A 21,586-nucleotide genomic window follows, 5' to 3' on the forward strand; every position below is an offset into this window, starting at 1 on the left:
ATGGGAAGTCAGAAGTTCCTGTTCCTGGACCGCACAGCGAGAAACCAGGGCCACGCCTCACGCCTGCCAGTCCCCTGAGCCATTCCCCGGAAGTAAGGGTGGGTCACAGACCTGATCTACCACCGCTCTCACGGGTGTACCCCATCTTTACCTAAAGGCCCAGCGGCACACGCAAGACCCGACACCCCATAAACCAGGCCCTACTACTTTTTTTTTTTTTTTTTTTTTTTTGAGACGGAGTCTCGCTCTGTCGCCCAGGCTGGAGTGCAGTGGCCGGATCTCAGCTCACTGCAAGCTCCGCCTCCCGGGTTCACGCCATTCTCCTGTCTCAGCCTCCCGAATAGCTGGGACTACAGGCGCCCACCATCTCGCCCGGCTATTTTTTTGTATTTTTTTAGTAGAGACGGGGTTTCACCGTGTTAGCCAGGATGGTCTCGATCTCCTGACCTCGTGATCCACCCGTCTCGGCCTCCCAAATTGCTGGGATTACAGGCTTGAGCCACCGCGCCCGGCCTTTTTTTTTTTTTTTTTTTTTTTTGAGACGGAGTCTGGCTCTGTCACCCAGGCTGGAGTGCAGTGGCCGGATCTCAGCTCACTGCAAGCTCCGCCTCCCGGGTTCACGCCATTCTCCTGCCTCAGCCTCCCGAGTAGCTGGGACTATAGGCGCCCGCCACCTCGCCCGGCTAGTTTTTTTTTTGTATTTTTTAGTAGAGACGGGGTTTCACCGTGTTAGCCAGGATGGGGCCCTACTACTTTTACATGGCTCCTGCCCCCTGCCATGGCCACCTCCTGGGTGGGCAAATTCCTGACCCACCTCTTCAACACCTAACGCCAGGCTGACGACACTCTCGCTGAAGTCTCAAGTTCTCACTGGCGTCCACGAAAGGATTTCTGAAACCTGTGTGGCAGAGGACTCTGCCCCTACACATACGCCAGCTTCCCAGCTCCTCCCAAGTACGGCCCAGGAAGCCCCTCCTGACACCTGTGAGCAGCGCGCAGTCCCTGTTCCCGTCATGACTGCCAGCCAGAAGCAGAGCACGAGGACAATGTGTTCCCAACTCCTTCCCTCCCCGGCTTCCTGTGGGAGCAGGAGGACAAGAGAGAGTTGGAAAGGTGGAGGCAGAGACCACAAGGCAGCAGATGGCCTGGCTTAGCCACGCCAGGACACTGCCCGCAGGCACAGTGGCCTCAGCCAACTCGCAACTGGGTGGGCTCACCCGGGCCAGCCAATGCTCCTCCCGGCACACGTGCAGGGCTTGCCCTGGCCACCCACACGCCCACTACACACCCTGAGCGCTGCCACTGCTGTGTCACCACAGGGCAGAAAAGGGCCTCTAAGCAGGAGGCCCTGCACAGCCGAAGGCACAGCCTTGCCTAAAGTTCACTGTCATACCCAGGATGGGACCCCAGAAAGAACACACACGGCTCTGGTGAAAGCATCTGGAAGATTTAATTTCATTAATTTGGGGCATCCCTTTTTCCCCTCAACCTCATACCACACAGCATGATTAGCTTTGAAAGTTCAAATGGGGAAGCTGGGTGCAATGGTGCACACCTGTAATCCCAGCACTTTGGGAGGCTGAGGATGGATCACTCGAGCCCAGGAGTTTGAGACAAGCCTGGGCAACACAGCAAGTCCCATCTCTACAAAAAATGGCCTGGTGACACATGCCTATAGTCCTCACTACTCATGAGGCTGAGGCAAGAGGACCTTTTGGGCCCAGGAGTTCAAGGCTGCAGTGAGCCATGCCACTGCACTGCACTGCAGCCTGAAGTATCACTCTTATATATCCATTTTACAGATGAAGAAGATAGCCCAGAGAGGTGGAGCAACTTGCTGCTCGAGATCTCCTATTCGCTAAGACAGGGACCCAGGCTTAAACACGCTCTCTGACTCTCTCGGCCTCTGCCTACGTTGTCTGCAGAAATTGCATAAGGGGCCGGGCACGGTGGCTCACATCTGTAATCCCAATACCCTGGGAGACCAAGGTGGATGGATCATGAGGTCAGGAGTTTGAGACCAGCCTGACCAACATGGGGGAAACCCCATCTCTACTAAAAATACAAAAATTAGTCGGGCGTGGTGGCGGGCACCTGTAATCCCAGCCACTCGGGAGGCTGAGGCAGGAGAATCGCCTGAACCCAGGAGGCAGAGGTTGCAGTGAGCCAAGATCATGCCACTGCACTCCAGCCTGGGTGACAGAGAGAGACTCTGTTTCAAAACAAAAAAAACAAGCATAGGGTCTGATCTTTAATTCTGCTCCTGATGAATCGTAGAATACTGGTTGAGCTGGATGTCTGTGGAGAGGAGCAACAGAGAAGGACTGGAAGCATTTCCCGTGGCTGAAAAGCCTTTGAAAATGCAGTATGGGCTGAAGATCCCTTATCCAAAATGCTCGGGACCAGAGGTGTTTCAGATTTCGGATGTTTTCAGATTTTGGAATATCCGCATCTACACAATGAGATACCTTGGGGATGGGACCCAAGTCTAAACATGAAGTTCATTATGTTTCATGTAACCCCCCATACACATAGCCTGAAGGTAAATATAACATTTCAAAATAATTTTGTGGCTGAGTATGGTGGCTCACACCTGTAATCCCAACACTTTGGGAGCCGGAGGCAGGTGGATAACTTGAAGTCAGGAGTTTGAGACCAGCCTGGCCAACATGGTGAAATCTCATCTCTATAAAAACACAAAAATTAGGCCAGGCACAGTGGCTCACACCTGTAATCCTAGCACTTTCAAAGGCTGAGGCGGGTGAATCACTTGAGGTCAGGAGTTCGAAACCAGCCTGGCCAACACGGCGAAACCCCATCTCTACTAAAAATACAAAAATTAGCCAGATGTGGTGGTGCACCTGTAATCCCAGCTACTTGGGAGGCTGAGGCAGAAGAATTGCTTGAACCAGGGGTGGGGGATGGGTGGAAGTTGCAGCAAGCTGAGAGCGTGCCACTTCACTCTAGCCTGGGCAAGAGCGAAACTCTGTCTCAGAAATAAAAAAGGAAAATTAGCCAGGCGTGGTGGCGCACGCCTGTCATTGAGCTAATTGGGAGGCTGAAGCAGGAAAATCGCTTGAACCCGGGAGGCAGGGGTTGCAGTGAGCCAAGATCACGCCACTGCACTCCAGCCTGCACAATAGAGCAAGACTCCATCTCTAATAACAATTTTGTGTATGAAACACAGTTGTGTACAATGAACCATCAGAAAGCAAAGGCGTCTATCTCTCACCCATGTGGCTGATCTGTGGCTTGGTGTCACCATCATTTCTGACTCTGAATTTATTTGTGACTGATAAGCAATCCTTTTCATACACTTACTCACACATAAGTGCTTAACAGTAATAAATGTGATGGGCCATTCATACAGTAGAAAATAGTATGTTCAGAGTAATTAAGCAGCACAGCTGCATCACGAGAACACCTGGATCGGCTGCTAAATGGTAACAATGGTAACAAACCACCTACTATGCTGTGTTTGAATTAAAGGGTTACGGGACACTTTTTTTTTTTTTTTTTAAGACGGAGTCTCACTCTGTCACCAGGCTAGAGTGCAGTGGTGTGATCACAGCTCACTGTAGCCTCCTGAGTAGCTGAGACTATGGGTGTGTGCCACCACACCTGGCTAAGTTTTGTATTTGTTGTAGAGACGAGGTCTCAACCATGTTGCCAAGGGTGGTCTTGAACTCCTTGAACAGTAAGAGTTCAAGACCAGCCTGGCCAACATGGCGAAACCCCATCTCCACTAAAAATACAAAAATTAGCCAGGCGCGGTGGCGGGTTCCTGTAATCTCAGCTGCCCTGAAGGCTGAGGTTCAAGTGATCCTCCCTCATTGGCCTCCCAAAGTGCTGGGATTACAGACATGAGCCACCGTGCCCAGCCTCATTTTTCAATTTTTCATGAACTTCTGTTCATGGCTTTTGGTGTTTCAACTTTTTATCCCTCTGCTTCCTCAGGTCATGTGTGGCAGTCATTCTTGGCTTTCTGGGCTATAGATAAACATAAATGCTTCCTCTTTTTCTTATCACTGTTACCCATAGGGGGATCTGCAGGCCTTTTTGACGTTTTCAACAGTGTCTTTACACAACAAAGTGGAGAACAAGCAAAAAAACTGTGAGTAAGCATGGAGGTCTGGGCCCTGTGTGGGGCATCGTGGGGAACCTGCCGCTGGTGCGTATGGTCTGTCTTAGAGGCGCCATTTTCTTACCCTTTGTGGGGGTGCTTGGGTGGTGGAAAATCTGGGTGTATGTGGACAGGTTGTATTGCGGTTGAAGGAGGCTGGGAGGGTCTTCTGTCCCTGGGAGACACTGAATCATCTGTGTTGTGTATCTGCGTTTCAACTGTGACCTCTCGCATGAGGTCAGGGGTGTAATTCCTACTTGGAGCGTCATGTCAGTGCTCAAAAGCTCTGAATTTTGCAGCATTTCTGAGTTTGGATTTTTGGGTTTGGGATGCTCAACCTGTATCTCACTAATAGTCTACGTAAGGGATTCTGAGTGTGTGGAAGACCTATTGTCATGGTCTAAGAGTATCACTCTCAGGGAGGAGAAACCCAGAAACCTGGGGCATAGTCAAGTCACTTGGCAATTCAACAAAACTACCCCAGTTCATTCCTTCAATGTGACAAATACATAACAGTAAGAAATCATCGGCCGGGCGCGGTGGCTCAAGCCTGTAATCCCAGCACTTTGGGAGGCCAAGACGGGCAGATCACGAGGTCAGGAGATTGAGACCATCCTGGCTAACATGGTGAAACTCCGTCTCTATTAAAAAAAAAAATTAGAAAAAACTAGCCGGGCGAGGTGGTGGGCGCCTGTAGTCCCAGCTACTCGGGAGGCTGAGGCAGGAGAATGGCGTGAACCCGGGAGGCAGAGCTTGCAGTGAGCTGAGATCCGACCACTGCACTCCAGCCTGGGCGACAGAGCAAGACTCCGTCTCAAAAAAAAAAAAAAAAAAAAAAAAAATCATCAAGTGATTATTGCGCATCAGTTACTATGCTTAATGCTGGTGATACAAGAATTAAAAAGATACTGTCACAAATCAAAAGTGCTGGGATTACAGGCGTGAGCCACCATGCCTGGCTGAATTATGTTAATTTAAAAAGTCATTTAGGATGTCGGGGTCCCAGGATGGAATGTAGAAGGTGACACATGAATCCAAACGTATTATCAATGTACGAAATGATCTCTGTGAAGAGAGTGTGGGGAAAAGTGCTGATCAGCCAGGTGTGGCGGCTCAGCGCTTTGGGAGGCTGAGTCCGGAGGATCGCTTGAGCCCAGGAGTTCAAGACCAGCCTGGGCAATATAGTGTAACATCGTCTCAAATGTTTTTTTAAACATTAAAAACAAAAAAAGTGGCCCGGGGCTGTGGCTCACGCCTGTAATCCCAGCACTTTGGGAGGCCGAGACGGGCGGATCACGAGGTCAGGAGATCGAGACCATCCTGGCTAACATGGTGAAACCCCATCTCTACTAAAAATACAAAAAAACTAGCCAGGCGTAGTGGCAGGCGCCTGTAGTCCCAGCTACTCTGGAGGCTGGGGCAGGAGAATGGCGTGAACCCGGGAGGCGGAGCTTGCAGTGACCTGAGATCGTGCCACTGCACTCCAGCCTGGGCGACTGAGCAAGACTCCATCTCAAACAAACAAACAAAAAAAAGTGCTGATCTAAGTAATTCTTGAAATGAGTGGCCTCTGTAAGGCTGAAGGGACTGCATATAGCAATGTCCCTAGTTGGTAATGGTGCTTCCCCCAGGGTAACAGTCAACAATTCTGAAGCCATTATCCATGTATGCTGGAATTGAGCAATGAAGCAAATGGCTAGCAGACGGTGGTAACAAAGATACTCACTACTGGGGTGAGAGGTGATAGAGAAATAAGGAGAGAAGGCTAGAATGAGCCATGTCGTACTGGGCTGGACTTGGAGACATCAGCATGAACCCAGGTTAGTGTAATATGGATGAGGTTGGTTATGGGTACTAGTAGTAACAGATATGTATGTATATACTGGTAGAGTACACAGGTAAATTTCCTGGCTTTGTCAGCTGAGAGAGCCTAAAAGCAACCATCCAGTAGCACAGAACATGCCTAGTCCCCAGACCTTGGGTTTTAATACCATTTCTCTAGTAAAAGCAGCCAGGGGCCAGGCACGGTGGCTCACGCCTGTAATCCCAGCACTTTGGGAGGCAGAGGCAGGTGGACTGTTTGCAGGCAGGAGTTTGAGACCAGCCTGGCCAACATGGTGAAACCCTGTCTCTGCTAAAAATACAAAAATTAGCTGGGTGTGGTGGCATGTGCCTGTAATCCCAGCTACTCAGGAGGCTGAGGCAGGAGAATTGCCTGAACCCGGGAGGCAGAGGTTGCAGTGAGCCGAGATCATACCATTGCATTCCAGCCTGGGCAACAAAGAGTGAAACTCCATCTAAAAAAAAAAAAGCAGCAGCCAGGACTTCTTGGACAAATGGCTGATCCCGGGCCCAGGGCAGGAAATACAAGACATGAGTCTGGAATATCCTATGGTACCAGGAAGTAAGGAAGCCAAGTGTGGCAGTTCATGCCTGTAATTAAAGCACTTTGGGAAGCTGAGGCAGGAAGACTGCTTGAGTCCAGGAGTTTGAGACCAGCCTGGGCCATATAGCAAGACCCTCGTGTCTACAAAAAAAATTTTAAAAATTAGCCAGGCATGGTGGTGCATGCCTGTGGGCCCAGCTACTTGGGAAGCTGAGGTGAGAGGATTGCTTGAGCCTGGAGTTTCAGGCTGCAGTGAGCTGCGATGGTGCCACTGCACTCCAGCCTAGGTAATAGAGAGAGACCCTGTCTCAAAAAAAAAAAAAAAAAAAAATACTGACAATGATGGGACTTTGTCAAGGGAACACAGGACCCAACTGAAAGAGCTCCCAATGGCCAAAGCTGGAATAATATGAGCAGCAGTAAAACAAATACAGTAATACCGGACTATAACCTAAAGTACAAGATGAATATCCACAAGTTCATACTGATAGAAGGAAATGATTAAATAATGATAAATACACAGAAATAACCCTTGAGTGCAGAATGACTTCAATGACGCATGTAGATTCTTCACTGTCAGGAAGGAGGAACACAGCCCCACACTCCCTACGTGTGGGCTGCCCACAGTGACTTTCTTCCACCGAGTATCGTACAGGAAGGGGAAAGAGAGAAAATGTAAGAGGGAGAAACGTGACCACACTATCTCAGCCATGTGATCAAGGTCAACATCAACAGTGATGGCACGAGCCTGGGCAACACAGTGAGACCCCATCTCTAGAAAAAATACCAAAATTAGCAGGGTGTGGAGGTACATATCTGTAGTTGCAGCTGCTCAGGAGGCTAAGGAAGGAGGATCACTTGAGCCCAGGGGTTTGAGGCTGCAGTGGGGTGAGATGGTGCCCCTGCACTCCAGCTTGGGCAACAGAGAGAGACCCTGTCTCAAAAAAAAAAAAAAAAAAAAAACCCACAAAACCTGATGGCCGCGCTGGCAGTTGTGACACAGCCCTGATGTGTGGTGAGAAGGGTGCTTTCCCTCTGTGGTCCTCATCCCCAAAACAAACGACTCCAGTCAAATCATGAGAAAATCAGACCAATCCCAACTGAGGGCCGTTTTATAGAGTACTGGACCCACATAAAGTCTGGGAAACTGTCACAGCCAACAGGAGCCGAAGAATGCGTGATAACAAAATGTGACGCGGTGCCCTGGATTGGATTCTGGAGCAAGAAAAGGGCATCAGGTAAAAACTAAGGCAGCTGGAATAAGGTATGGACTTTAGCTAATAAAGGTATCAACGTGGGTTCAAAAATTGCGACCAATGTTCCAGGTTAACTTTGGAAGTTAAACAATGGGGAGACTGGGTATATGAGAACGCTTTGTAAATATCTTTGCAATTTTTCCGTAAATCTAAAGCTATTCTAAAATGAGGCTTATTTTGAAAAAGATGGAACTGACATTATAGCTGAATGGAGAAGCACCTTATGTGATCTGGCAGGGTCCGCAGCCAAGGGCACACACAACCCCATGGGGCAGGCTGGCAGAAAAGGCCACTTCTAGGGCTGGAGGCTGGAGGGAGGTGAGGAGAGGCTTTACACAGACAGACAGCATTGTAAGAGGACGCTGAAGGTGAAGAGAGCTTCTCCAGGCAGATGAGAAGTCAGGTGGCGTGAAGAGAGTACAGGCGGCCTAAGCACATGCAGCAAGGCTGAAGAACAGAGAGCTGGGGGTATGTGGAAGGGAGTGGACAGACCAGCATAGTAGAGAGACCGGGAGGGGCCAGTCGGCGAAGGCCAGGAACACTGGGGCTGCTGACAGGGTTTCACGCAGGATCGCCTCATGGGCGGGTGCGGGTGCCTGGGATCACATCCCGGCCTGCTGCCCACATCCTCTGCAGCTTTGTGGGCGCCACCACCACACGGTGCCTAAGGTCTGTCATTTGTAAAATGGGGATAACACACCACGGACTGCCTCACAGGGCTGCTGTGAGGATTATGTTAGTTAATACATGCAAAGCGTTTAGAACTAGGGGTACGTAACAAGCATTCCATGATCTCGGGTATTGTTACAAAGGCATAAGAATGATTGACAATCCAACGTACATTTTATAAAATAGCTTTGGGGCTGGGCGCGGTGGCTCACGCCTGTAATCCCAGCGCTTTGGGAGGCCAATGCAGGCGAATCACCTGAGATCAGGAGTTCAAGACCAGCCTGGCCAACATGGCGAAACCCCATCTCTACTAAAAATACAAAAATTAGCCAGTGTGGTGGCGGGCACTTGTAATCCCAGCTACTTGGGAGGCTGAAGTGGGAGAATCTCTTGAACCTGGGAGGCGGAGGTTGCAATGAGCTGAGCTGGCGCCACTGCACTCCAGCTTGGGTGATGGAGCAAGACTCTACCTCGAAAAACAAACAAACAAAAGAGCTTTGGAGGCTGTACACAGGTGGGTGCGTGGGGAGTGGCATGGCAAGAGAGTGGGACTGCCTCCACAGTCCTGCAGGTCTACACTGTATTTTTGTAAGGCTTTTTACTCAATCCCCAGTAAGACCTTGAGTGGTTCTCATGTGCCCCATTCTTACCCATGTGGAGGAGGAGTAAAATGTTGAGGATATGGTAAGAGTGTACCGTTAACACACACTGTCAATGGCAAAAACTGGGGCTATCCCTTCGGAAAGTAACCTGCAATATATTTCCAGAGCCAGGAGTTCTTTTTATACTCTGTGATCTAGTAATTCCCATGGTTACAAATTTATCTTTTTTTTTTTCTCCTTTTTGAGACAGGGTCTTGCTCTGTCACCCAGGCTAGAGTGCAGTGGCATGATCACAACTCACTGCAGCTTCAACTTCCCCAAGGTCAGGTGATCCTCTTGCCTCAGCCTCCCATGTAGCTGGGACTACAGGCATGTGCCACCACACATGGCTAATTTTTTTACTTTGTGTAGAGATAGGGTTTCACCACGTTGCTCAGGCTGGTTTCCCAACTCCTGGGCTCAAGCAATTTGCCTGCGTCGGCCTCCCTAAGTACTGAGATTACAGGTGTAAGTCACCATGCCCGGTTTAGAAATTTATCTTAATCTATCACCCCAGAAAGGGGGAAGGGAGAGACACAGGATATTCACCGAAGACAAGAACTGGAATCGATCTACTGTTTCATAAAAGGAGAAAGATTAGGTGTGTTAGGGCATGTCAACTGTTGGATATTGTCAGTCACTGAAAAATTATGAAGGAATTGCCTCATGAAGCAGTATGTGTATAATGTTAAATAAGCAAAATGGAAAGCTTCCTATAATTCTATCTACATACAAATGATGTGCACATGGAGACTAAAAGAAAATGAATAGAGAAAAAAGTGATCAACTAGGATGATGATATCTGAGCTTTCTTTTTTTTTTTTTTTTTTTGAGACGGAGTCTCGCTCTGTAGCCCAGGCTGGAGTGCCGTGGCCGGATCTCAGCTCACTGCAAGCTCCGCCTCCCAGGTTCACGCCATTCTCCCGCCTCAGCCTCCCGAGTAGCTGGGACTACAGGCGCCCGCCACTTCGCCCGGCTAGTTTTTTGTATTTTTTAGTGGAGACGGGGTTTCACCGTGTTAGCCAGGATGGTCTCGATCTCCTGACCTCGTGATCCACCCGTCTCGGCCTCCCAAAGTGCTGGGATTACAGGCTTGAGCCACCGCGCCCGGCCCGATATCTGAGCTTTCTACATAATTTCCTTCCAGTACTCTTTTTTTTTGAGACAGAATCTCACTCAGCCGCCCAGGCTGGAGTGCAGTGGCGCAATCTCGGCTCACGGCAACCACCGTCTCCCAGGTTCCAAGTGATTCTCCCGTCTCAGCCTCCCGAGTAGCTGGGATTACAGGCACCCGCCATCATGTCTGGCTAATTTTTGTATTTTAGTAGAGACAGGGTTTCACCATGTTGGCCAGGCTGGTCTTGAACTCCTGACCTCAGGTGATCTGTCGCCTCGCCCTCCCAAAGTGCTGATTACAGGCAGAAGCCACGGTGCCTGGCCCTCCTTCCAGTACTCTTCTACTACTGTTTATATAATATTTTAAGATCCAGGAATCTGAGATTTTATTCACAGGCTACAGGCATACTGGGTAAAATGCCACTGACTGCAACTGAAGCACACACTTTGTTTTTAACAGATGAATGAACAGATTAGAAAAAAATCCTTTTAAGCAGAGACTTGGGAAAACACTTGTGATACAATGTTACGTGATAAAATCAAGACAACTATAAACAAGGCATTTATAGAGATAAGGCTTATATATGAAAAAACTGAAATTGAAGAAATGATATTAAAGTGTTAAAGTCATTTTTAGTACGGGTTACAGATAACTTTTATTTATTTACAAAATACACACAGGGTCTTGCTATGTTGCCCACACTGGTCTCAAACTCCTGGCCTCAAACGATCCTCCAGCCTCAGCTTCCCAAAGTGTTGGGATTACAGGCGTGAGCCACTGTGCCCAGCCAACTTTTATTTTTGATGTTGTTCTTTTCTGCATATTTTTAAAATTTCTAAAATGATCATAGAGTATCTCTTTTTTCCAAAGACACAAAGGATGTGGGTAGTTTTCCAACATATTATGTTAAAGGATTTTGGCTCTGAAAGAAACAGTTTGATCCAAACACATGTTGAGTGCCTTCTGGACACCGGATACCTGCCCATAGATCAGGAGCTCTCAGGCAGAAACAATTCCGTCCTCCTCCCCAACTAGGGTGCATTTGGCAGTGTCTGGAGACATCTAACTGCCAATGACTGGGGGAACGTGGGTGCTCCTGGCCTTGGGTGGGGGCTAGACACTACAATGCCTTAAGACATCCTGCAGTGACCAAGACCCAGCCCCTCACGACACAGCATTTTCCAGCCTGAGGCATCAGCAGTGCATCCGTGGAGGAAACTCTGCTCTAGAGGTGCCTAGTAACAAATTCCCTAAGGGCGCCCTGGATTTCTTTGATGGGCAGGCCTATGTTAGGATAAGTAACAGTGGTGTGGGAATACATCATCTGGGGAGTTCAAGGCTTCAGAATAATCAACACTGGCTTAATGTCATCCTGTGCTGTCATTCAGACACAAGTCCCACACTGCCGGGAGTCTTCCCTGAGCTACTGGACCAGCACAGAAAACAAGCGGTGAGATGTCCTCTCCAACAACACAACACTCAGCCAGTTGCCCCCTCCTGCTTTTTAGGAGAAGAGCCAAAATAGCTTGAGCGATCTGTGCCTCTGGGTCCATCCAGGACCCACGGCGCACCAAAGCCACCTTGGGGCGCAACTTGGTATTACCACATTAGTTTCCATTTCTTCCACCGGACAACTGGAAAAGCTTGCTTACTCTCACAAAATGAAAAATAAAGAAGGGAATCAAGAAGGGGAGATAAATGGCATACTAACCACTTCTTTTTTGAGACAGGGTCTTGTTCTGTCACCCAGGCTGGAGTGCAGCGGTGCAATCATAGCTCACTGCCTCCTCCGCCACCTGGGCTCAAGTCATCCTCCCACCTCAGCTTTTCAAGAAGCTGGGACTACAGGTGCGCACCACCACAACTCGCTAATTTTGAAACATTTTGTAGGTATGGGGGTCTCATTTTGTTGACCAGGCTGGTCTCAAACTCCTGGGCTCAAGCGATCCTCCCACCTTGGCCTACCAAATGTTAGGATTACAGGCATGAGCCAATGAGTCCAAGCCCAAACCACTTTTATGACGGTTATCCTTAGAACGCTCTATTCTTCCCGTTTGGTACAAAGCATGTACAATCATGGGGTATTAACCATTTTTTAATATGTTCAAGTGCTGGCTGGGCGTGGTGGCTCAAATCTGTAATCCCAGCACTATGGGAGGCTGAGGTGGGTGGAGTTTGAGACTAGTGTGGCCAACACAGTGAAACACCGTCTCTACTAAAACTACAAAAATTAGCCGGGCGTGGTGGAGGCAGGGGTTGCAGTGAGCCGAGATCGTGCCACTGTACTCCAGCCTGGGCAACACAGCGAGACTCTGTCTCAAAAACAAACAAAACAACAATAAAAACAAAGATGCCCAACATCACAAATCATTAGGGACATGCAAATCAATACTGTAGTGAGATACCACTTCACACCCATTAGGATAGTTACCTAAAAACAAAACAAAAAACCCCAAAAAACAGAAAATAAGTGTTGGTGAGGATGTGGAGACATTATAGCCCTTTTGCACTGGTGGGAGTATAAAATGGTTCAGTCACTATGAAAGAGTATGGTGATTACCCAAAAATTAAAAATAGAACTAAGATCAGGTGTGGTGGTTCACATCTGTAATCCCAGCACTTTGGGAGGCTGAGGTGGGGGGATCACCTGAGGTCAGGAGTTCGAGATCAGACTGGCCAACATGGTGAAACCCCATCCCTACCAAAAATACAAAAATTAGCTGGGCATGGTGGTACGTGCCTGTAATCTCAGTTATCAGGGAGGCTGAGGCAGAAGAACTGCTTGAACCCAGGAGGTAGAGGTTGCAGTGAGCCAAGATTACACCACTGCACTCCGGCCTGGGTGATAGAGCAAGACTCCATCTTAAAAAAAAAAAGCAAGCAGCCAGAGAAAAAGCACGACAGCCTCACATGGTGGCTCACGCCTGAAATCCCAGCACTTTGGAAGGCCAAGGCGGGAAGATCACTTGAGCTTAAGAGTTCGAAACAGAGAAACCTAGTTTCTATAAAAAATACAAAAATTACCTGAGCGTGGTGGCACAGGCCTGTGGTCCCAGCTACTTGGGAGGCTGAGGTGGAAGGATCACTTGAGCCCAGGAGTTCAAGACAAGCCTGGGCAACATAATGAGACCCCATCTCTGCAAAAAAATAACACATTAGCCAGACATGGTGGTACACACCTGCAGTCCCAGCTACTCAAGAGGCTGAGGTAGGAGGATTGCTTGAGCCCACCAGGAGTTCGAGGCTGCTGTGAGCCATGATTGCACTGCTGCACTCCAGCCTGGGTGACAAAGTGAGATCTTGCTTCAAAAACACAAAAATGAAAACAAAAAACAAAATGGTAGCCTTGAATCCAAACATTTCAAGAAAGAGATAGACTGTCAGAATGAATTTAAAAACATGACCCAAACATTTGACGTACAGGAAACACACTTCAAATGCAGTGCTGTTTGAAAGTTAAAATCCAAAGGGATGAATGGCAGAGTAAGGGCCTCCAAAAATCTGCTTCTCCATAAAGGTAATAGAACACTGGCAAACATCCTAAAAATCAACCTTTTCAGAACTCTGGAAATGCTCCTCGAACTGTTCAAATGCCTGAACCTCACTAAGAGCACGAGCTCTGTGGGTTTTAATTTCCTGTCTCCCTCTCCCCAGATCTGAAGGAGCCTTGAAAACCAAGAGCCCCCCTGCCACAGTAGCTGTAAAAACGGGAGGAGGCTGACTGGTTTGGGGGCTGTTGGAAGTTCCATTCTCAGGGCACTGGCCCTAGTTGACCTGTCTGGCAGTTCCCTGGAAACGTCTACCTGCAAGGCTTGTCTTCCGTTGATCTGACTCAGCATTGAGTTCAGCTTACTCAACATGAACAGCTTTTTCCCCTGGGCGTTTGTCAAAAACCATCAGTGACAACTGTTTAACATCCCACCAACCAAGACAGCAGTAACAATTGACACAAACAAGAAACTGACCAAAAAGCTTAAAAGGAAAAGCTGGGACGCTAGAGGGCCACCAGAACAGTGCACATGCCCAAGAAAGCCAGCCAAGGCCCTGACTGCTCACTTCTGCTGCCCTGGAGGCTCTGTGCAAGCAGGAAGTAAAGGCTACAGCAAATTGCAGACTGCCTGCCAGCGTGTTGGAGGCAAATTCCAACACACACACAGAGGTCCTTGGCAAAGACTGGGAGACAGTCTTTGCCAAAGACTGGTGGTTCAAGACATTCAAGGAAATCTCTCATCTTCCAGTGACCAACTAAGCTAACCAGGCAGAGACTTCAGAGTCCAAACACAACAAAGAATACAGGTTTTACAGAATTTGTTAGGAAAGTCACTAAACACACAAACAGCAACAATGACAATGATAAGCAGCAAAACCAACAAACCCTGAGGAGGGAGGGTCAAATTACTCAGCAAAGGAGACCTATTTTTTTATATATTCTTTTTGTTGTTGTTGTTTGGAGACAGAATCTTGCTCTGTCACCCAGACTGCAGTGCAGTGGCACAATCATGGCTCACTGCAGTCTTGACCTCCTCAGCTCAGGCGACTCTCCCACCTCAGCCTCCAGAGTAGCTAGGATGACAGGCATGCACCACCATACCTGACTAATTTTTAAAATTTTGTGTAGAGAAGGGGTCTTACTATGTTGCCCAGACTAGTATTGCACTCCTGGGTTCAAGCAATCCTCCTGCCCCAGCCTCCCAAAAAGCTGGGACTACAGGTGTGCACCACCATGCCTGGCTGACTTTTTTATTGTTTGTAGAGATGGGGTCTTGCTATGCTGCCCAGGCTGGTCTCAAATTTCCAAATATAACAGGTCCAAGCTACAATATCCCCTCAACAGATTGTGAGAATAGCTTTTGTGCCCAATCCTCCTCCTTGGGCCAAGTACTTCCATGATCTACTGCTGCGGTGGAGTGGAAAGTGATGAGGTAGTTTATTTGAGGGATGAGGTCCTGTCAGTCACATTTTAGCAGTTTAAAATAATTTCTTCTAGGAGAGGGTGAGAAACAACCTAAAACCATATCCGATGTGTCACATAGTACATTTACAACTCATAAGGAACGGTTCTTAGAAGTGGCCAATCATATTTTATTTTATTTTATTTATTTTTGAGACAGAGTTTCGCTCCTGTCACCCAGGCTGGAGTGCAATGGCACAATCTCGGCTCACTGCAACCTATGCCTCCCAGGTTCAAGCAATTCTCCTGCCTCAGCCTCCCAAGTAGCTGGGATTACAGGTGCCTGTCATCACACCCAGCTAATTTTTGTATTTTTAGTAGAGATGGGGTTTCACCATGTTGGCAAGGCTGGTCTCGAACTCCTGACCTCAGGTGATCCACCTGCCTTGGCCTCCCAAAGTGTTGGGATTACAGGCATGAACCACTGTGCCCAGCCTGTTTTATTTTTTTGAGATGGAGTTTTGCTCTTGTTGCCCAGCCTGGAGTGCAATGGCGCGATCTCGGCTCACTGCAACCTTAGCCTCCTGGGTTCAAGTCATTCTCCTGCCTCAGCCTTCCAAGTAGCTGGGATTTACAGGCATGGGCCACCATGCCCAGCCCAACTGTATTTTAATACATCAATGAAAGTCTGACTTCACCCTAAAACCAAAAACCACAATCATGCACTCAGGAAGCAGACCTGGTCAAGCGGGGAATAGCCACAGATTCAGTCATGTGGGGGACAGTGTCACTTTTTGGTCTCTTAGCATCCTTGGCCCTTTCCAGCTGGGGCCCCCCTCCCTTATTCACAGTACATGAGTTCCCAGGGATGGGGGATAGCACCCCTAGCGTTGTGATGAGTTCAGAGGCGGCAGGATTGGCAGCACGGTGGGATGCTGACCTAACAGCCAATCCTGCCGCCGACTCTTTCTTATTAACGGTACCTCGAATCTGGCTGGGGTGGCAATGTACTCAGCTTGCAGTGCTGGATCACGATAGGTTTGAGTTGGTTACAACAGTTCTGTTTTCTATTCCTCTAGCCTGATGGCAGCTAGGGATGGCAAAGTGACCTAGTATTTAAGGTGATGTCTTCTGGGCACTTCTGGAGAAACTTTTGCTCTCCAATATAAAAGGGGCAGACCACATAAGTACCTTACTCCCCTTCTTCCTGCTTTGAACACAGGTATGGTGCCAGAAGCCATGGCAGCCACCCCACACCCTTGGGGTAAAGGCCAAGGGATGTGCGGGGGAGCCAGCCCACACGGCTGAGCCACATCACGCTGCCACCTACTACCAGATTTCTCATCCTGTAAAAAATAACAACTCCTCGTGGTTTAGGCACTTCATTGCTGCATTCTGTTGCTTGTAGTCAAAAGCATTCTTACCTGATCTGACAAGTGACTCAATCAGAGCCAGAGAGACATAAAAAGACTTTTGGCTAGGAAAGTTGAGGCATCCTCTCAATTTTCCCTCCTGAACAATATTGAGGAGGGATGTAGCCCCAAGAGCTGCTGCAGGCACCTCAAAACCACAAGGAGTGTGAGCGGCCTGAGGACGGGACACCAGGACAGAGGGGTAGATGTCAGTAACCAATAATGTCACTGATCTCCCTGACCAGCCGTGCCCGAAGGGAGGTCTGTCCTCGACCTAACTTGAGCCAGCATCTTTTTGCTTAAGCCAGTTTGGTTTTCTGATACGTGCAATTCAATGGGTCCTAGCTAATATGAATAAGCTGTTATTTCTTCAGTGGCCAGCCAACCAGCCCAAACTCTCCATCCCTGTGTTTCCCGACAGTTCAGCCACTGTGACCAACACCAAGAAAGAGGCTACAGCCAAGAAAAGTGGGCACCACTCACCTTCTTGTTTCTTCTGTTCAAGTTTCATCTTCTTTGCCAGTAATTTCTTCTCTTTTAACTTCTGGCTAAAAATGTAAAACCATATACATTGATTCCTTAACTACCTTATGGTATATTTTAGAAAATAAACACCTTCTTATGGTACCTTTAAAACCTGTGGAATAACACAAACATTACAATAACAAAATAAGAAAAATATTAGGTGAGTGCAAAAGTAATTGCCGTTTTTGCATTGCTGGAATTTGCTATTTGATATTGGAATATATTCTGTGTGTGTGTGTGTGTGATGGAGTCTCGCTCTGTCGCCCAGTCTAGAGTGCAGTGGCGCAATCTCGGCTCACTGCAAGCTCCGACTCCCAGGTTCACGCCATTCTCCTGACTCAGCTTCCCGAGTAGCTGGGACTACAGGCGCCCGCCACCATGCCCTGCTAATTTTTTGTATTTTTAGTAGAGACGAGGTTTCACTGTGTTAGCCAGGATGGTCTCGATCTCCTGACCTCGTGATCCGCCTGCCTCTGCCTTCCAAAGTGCTGGGATTACAGGTGTGAGCCTCCGCACCTGGCCTGGAATACATTCTTTTTTTTTTTTGAGACAGAGTCTCACTCTGTCACCCAGCACCCAGGCTGGAGTGCAATGGCACGATCTTGGCTCACTGCAAGTTCTGCCTCCTGGGTTCACACCATTCTCCTGCCTCAGCCTCCCTAGTAGCTGGGACTACAGGTGCCCGCCACCACACCCATCTAATTTTTTGTATTTTCAGTAGAGACGGGGTTTCTTTGTGTTAGCCAGGATGGTCTCGATCTCCTGACCCCGTGATCTGCCCACCTTGGCCTCCCAAAGTGCTGGGATTACAGGTGTGAGCCACCGCGCCCAGCCAATATATTCTTTAATAGATGTGATTATGTCATACATCATTTTAATGGGCTTTTTTTTTTTTTGCTAATGACTTATTACTTATGTTTAGACTACGAAAACAATGCTAGACAAATAGCAAATTCAAGTGATTTTCTCATTCAAATTCAAAATGGGTAGTAAAGCAGTGGAGACAACTCACAACATCAACAACGCCATTTGGCCCAGGAACTGCTAACGAATGTACAGTGCAGTGCCGGGGCAAGAAATTTTGCAAAGGAGACGAGAGCCTTGAAGATGAGCATCGTGGCTAGCCATTGGTCATTGGACAATGACCAACTGAGAGCAATCATGGAAGCTGATCCTCTTACAACTACACGAGAAGTGGCTAAAGAACTCAGCCTCGACCATTCTATGGTCATTCAGCATTTGAAGCAAACTGGAAAGGTGAGAGAGCTCAATAAGAGGGTGCCTCGTGAGCTGAGCAAAAATAAAAAAAAATTTTGAAGTGTCATCTTCTCTTACTCTAAACAACAACAATGAACCATTTCTCGATCAGATTATGACGTGTGATGAAAAGTGGACTTTACATGACAACTGGCGACGACCAGCTCAGTGGCTGGACCAAGAAGCAGCTCCAAAGCACTTCCCAAAGCCAAACTCGCACCAAAAAAAGGTCGTGGTCACTGCTTGATGGCTGGCTGCTGGTCTGATCCACTACAGCTTCCTGAATCCCGGCGAAACCATTACACTGGAGAGGTATGCACAGCAAATCGGTGAGAGGCATTGAAAACTCCAATGCAGGCCGGGCGCGGTGGCTCACGCCTGTAATCCCAGCACTTTGGGAGGCCGAGACGGGCGGATCACGAGGTCAGGAGATCGAGACCATCCTGGCTAACACGGTGAAACCCCGTCTCTACTAAAAAATACAAAAAACTAGCCGGGCGAGGTGGCGGGCGCCTATAGTCCCAGCTACTCGGGAGGCTGAGGCAGGAGAATGGCGTGAACCCGGAAGGCGGAGCTTGCAGTGAGCTGAGATCCGGCCACTGCACTCCAGCCTGGGCGACAGAGCGAGACTCCGTCTCAAAAAAAAAAAAAAAAAAAAAAAACTCCAATGCCTGCAGCCAGCGCTGATCCACAGAAGGGGCCAAATTCTTCTCCAGGACAACGCCCGACCACACGTTGCGCAACCAGCGCTTCAAAGGTTGAACGAATTGGGCTGCAATGCTTTGCCTCATCCACCATATTCACTTGACTTCTTGCCAACTGACTACCACTTCTTCAAGCACTCTGACAACTTTTTGCAGGGAAAGCACTTCCACAACCAGCAGGATGCAGAAAACGCTAAGACTTCTTCAAATCCCGGAGCATGGATTTTTATGTTACAGAAATAAACTTATTTCTCATTGGCAAAAATGTGTTGATTGTAATGGTTCTTATTTTGATTAATAAACACATTTGAGCCTAGTTATAATGATCTAAAATTCACGGTCCAAAACTGCAGTTACTTTTGCACCAACCAAAACTTTTGCATGACTCTGCCAGTCCGTCCTTATCAGCTGCTTTCATTAGGATTCAAGAGCAAATCCCGGGGAGCCCTGAGGCAAAGCAACCTTAGAAATAACGGGGATGCTTTTTCAAAAAAAATTCTATGATTGTAGAGACAGGGTTGCACTTTGTCACCCAGGCTGGAGCGCAGTGGTGCGATCATAACTCACTGCAGCCTCAGCCCCCTGGGTTCAAGCGATCCTCCTGCCCTGGCCTCCCAAAGTGCTGAGATTACAGCTGTGAGCCACCATGCCTGGTCCCTAAAGATGCTTTTTCATTTCAAGATATTTAGGGGCTGTTGTTAGAATCCTGCTCAGCTCTAATTGTAAATGTTGAGGGCCACTTATGTAAACACACAGATACACATATAAACACACAGCCTGTACACCATGTAGTCACTCAAGGGAGTCATAAACCCTAATCTAAGAAACATGCTAAATGGGAAGTTTGGCTGCAGCATCTTGTTAAAATACAGATGCAGCCGGGCGCAGTGGCTCATGCCTGTAATCCCAACACTTAGGGAGGCCAAAGCAGGCGGATCACCTGAGGTGAGGAGTTTGAGACCAGCCTGGCCAACATGGTGAAACCTCGTCTCTACCAAAAATACAAAAATTAGCCAGGTGTGGTGGCGGGCACCTGTAATCCCAGCTACTTGGGAGGCTGAGGCAGCAGAATTGCTTGAATGCAGGAGGTAGAGGTTGCAGTGAGCCGAGATTGTGCCACTGCACTGCAGCCTGGGGGACACAGCGAGACTTTGTCTCAAAAAAAAAAAAAAAAAAAAAAAAATGCAGACGTGAAGGAGACACAGAAATCAATGTGATCACTGAAGTCCTGACTTGCAAGCTCTGGACAAGCTGTAACCAGCTGGAGGGTCATAAGAACTTGCGCTCTGCTCAGATAATGTCACTGCTCTACACTCATGACCCCTACAGGTCATGCAGAGGAACTACTACCGACTGCAAGGACTCAGCTCACCCCGTCACCACCCGGGCCCTTAAGTGTCATCACAGTTAGGCCATGCCTCTTACCGCTTCTTCCGGCGCTTTGCAGTCTGCTCCTCTGCAGCAATTTTATTCTTTTCCAGTCTCTTCTGAAACTCTGCATCCAATTTTTGCTGCAACAAAACCCACATCATTTAGACACGCTCAGGTCTGGGTAGACTGTGGGAGGTTTTGCTCAGGCTAAGTAGGAGAGTCCTAGAAGTCACACCACTGGGGGTGCTAGAGGCACTACTCGGGTCCCCAGGGCCATTTTAACTTTAAAAGCCTGTACCAGAGGCAAGGCAGGTAATCAATACATAGCTCTCCGATGGCGAAGTAACTCTTTCAGTTGATTGAGGCACAGCATGATACAGGAGACGACACAGGAGGGAGTGCAGAGGACACCCTGAGGGCAGCGCTCATCATCTGCTCAGCCGGAACCTCGGACACTGCCCAGAGCTCATTAGAAGGAATGGCAGGAGGGTTAGAACCATGGAATTTTCAAGCCCTAAGCCCAACCACAGTTACCAGATGGCTGAGTTTTTTTTGTTTTGGTTTTGAGACAAGGTCTTACTCTGTCGCCTAGGCTGGAGTGCAGTAAGCACAATAGCTCACTACAACCTTGAACTCCTGGGTTCGACAGATCCTCCTGTCTCAGTTTCCTGAGTACTTGGGACTATGGGTGCATGCCATTACATCTGGCTAATTTTTATGTTTATTTTGTGGAGACAGGTCTGGCTATGTTGTCCACGCTGGTTTTAAACTCCTGGCCTCAAAGGATCCTCCCACCTCAGTCTCCCAAAGTGCTGAGTTTACAGGCCACTGTGCCCAGCCACCAAATGACTGATTCTAAAGCAGCATAACACATGCCATCTGCTGCCATGACCTGCTGCTAAGCACGCACCCACACATATATTTGTATCGACTGCATTACTTCTCAGCAGTTCTGTCTCCAAGCCTGTCTCCTCATCTATAAAATGGGGAAAACTGTAATTCCTCTCTCAGAGCTGTTAGGAAGAATAATGAAATAAGGGTTTGGGCAAAATGGCTCATGCCTGTAATCCCAGTACTTTGGGAGGCTGATACTCGGGAGGCTGAGGCAGGAGAATCACTTGAACCTGGGAGGCAGAGGTTGCAGTGACCGGAAATCATGCTACTTGTACACCAGTCTAGGCGACAGAGGGAGAGCTCTGTCTCAAAAAAATAGAAATGCACCTGTAAACTACAA

The 21,586-nt window shown here is 48.3% G+C and overlaps 1 protein-coding gene across 1 annotated transcript in view; it reads right to left on the reverse strand.

Annotated features, from left to right (window-relative positions):
- The window catches only part of PRKRIP1 (PRKR interacting protein 1), a 532,772-nt gene that overhangs the window by 1,739 nt on the left and 509,447 nt on the right, over positions 1-21,586 (reverse strand). The window contains exons 5-7 of the mRNA XM_050783860.1: positions 20,407-20,492; positions 16,979-17,043; positions 983-1,078 (exon numbers count right to left, since the gene is read on the reverse strand). Coding sequence (XP_050639817.1) covers positions 983-1,078; positions 16,979-17,043; positions 20,407-20,492 — 247 coding nt within the window. The remainder of the gene's footprint in view (positions 1-982; positions 1,079-16,978; positions 17,044-20,406; positions 20,493-21,586) is intronic.

The sequence above is a fragment of the Macaca thibetana genome, chromosome 3 (genome assembly GCF_024542745.1).
Source record: "Macaca thibetana thibetana isolate TM-01 chromosome 3, ASM2454274v1, whole genome shotgun sequence".
Lineage (NCBI taxonomy): Eukaryota > Metazoa > Chordata > Mammalia > Primates > Cercopithecidae > Macaca > Macaca thibetana.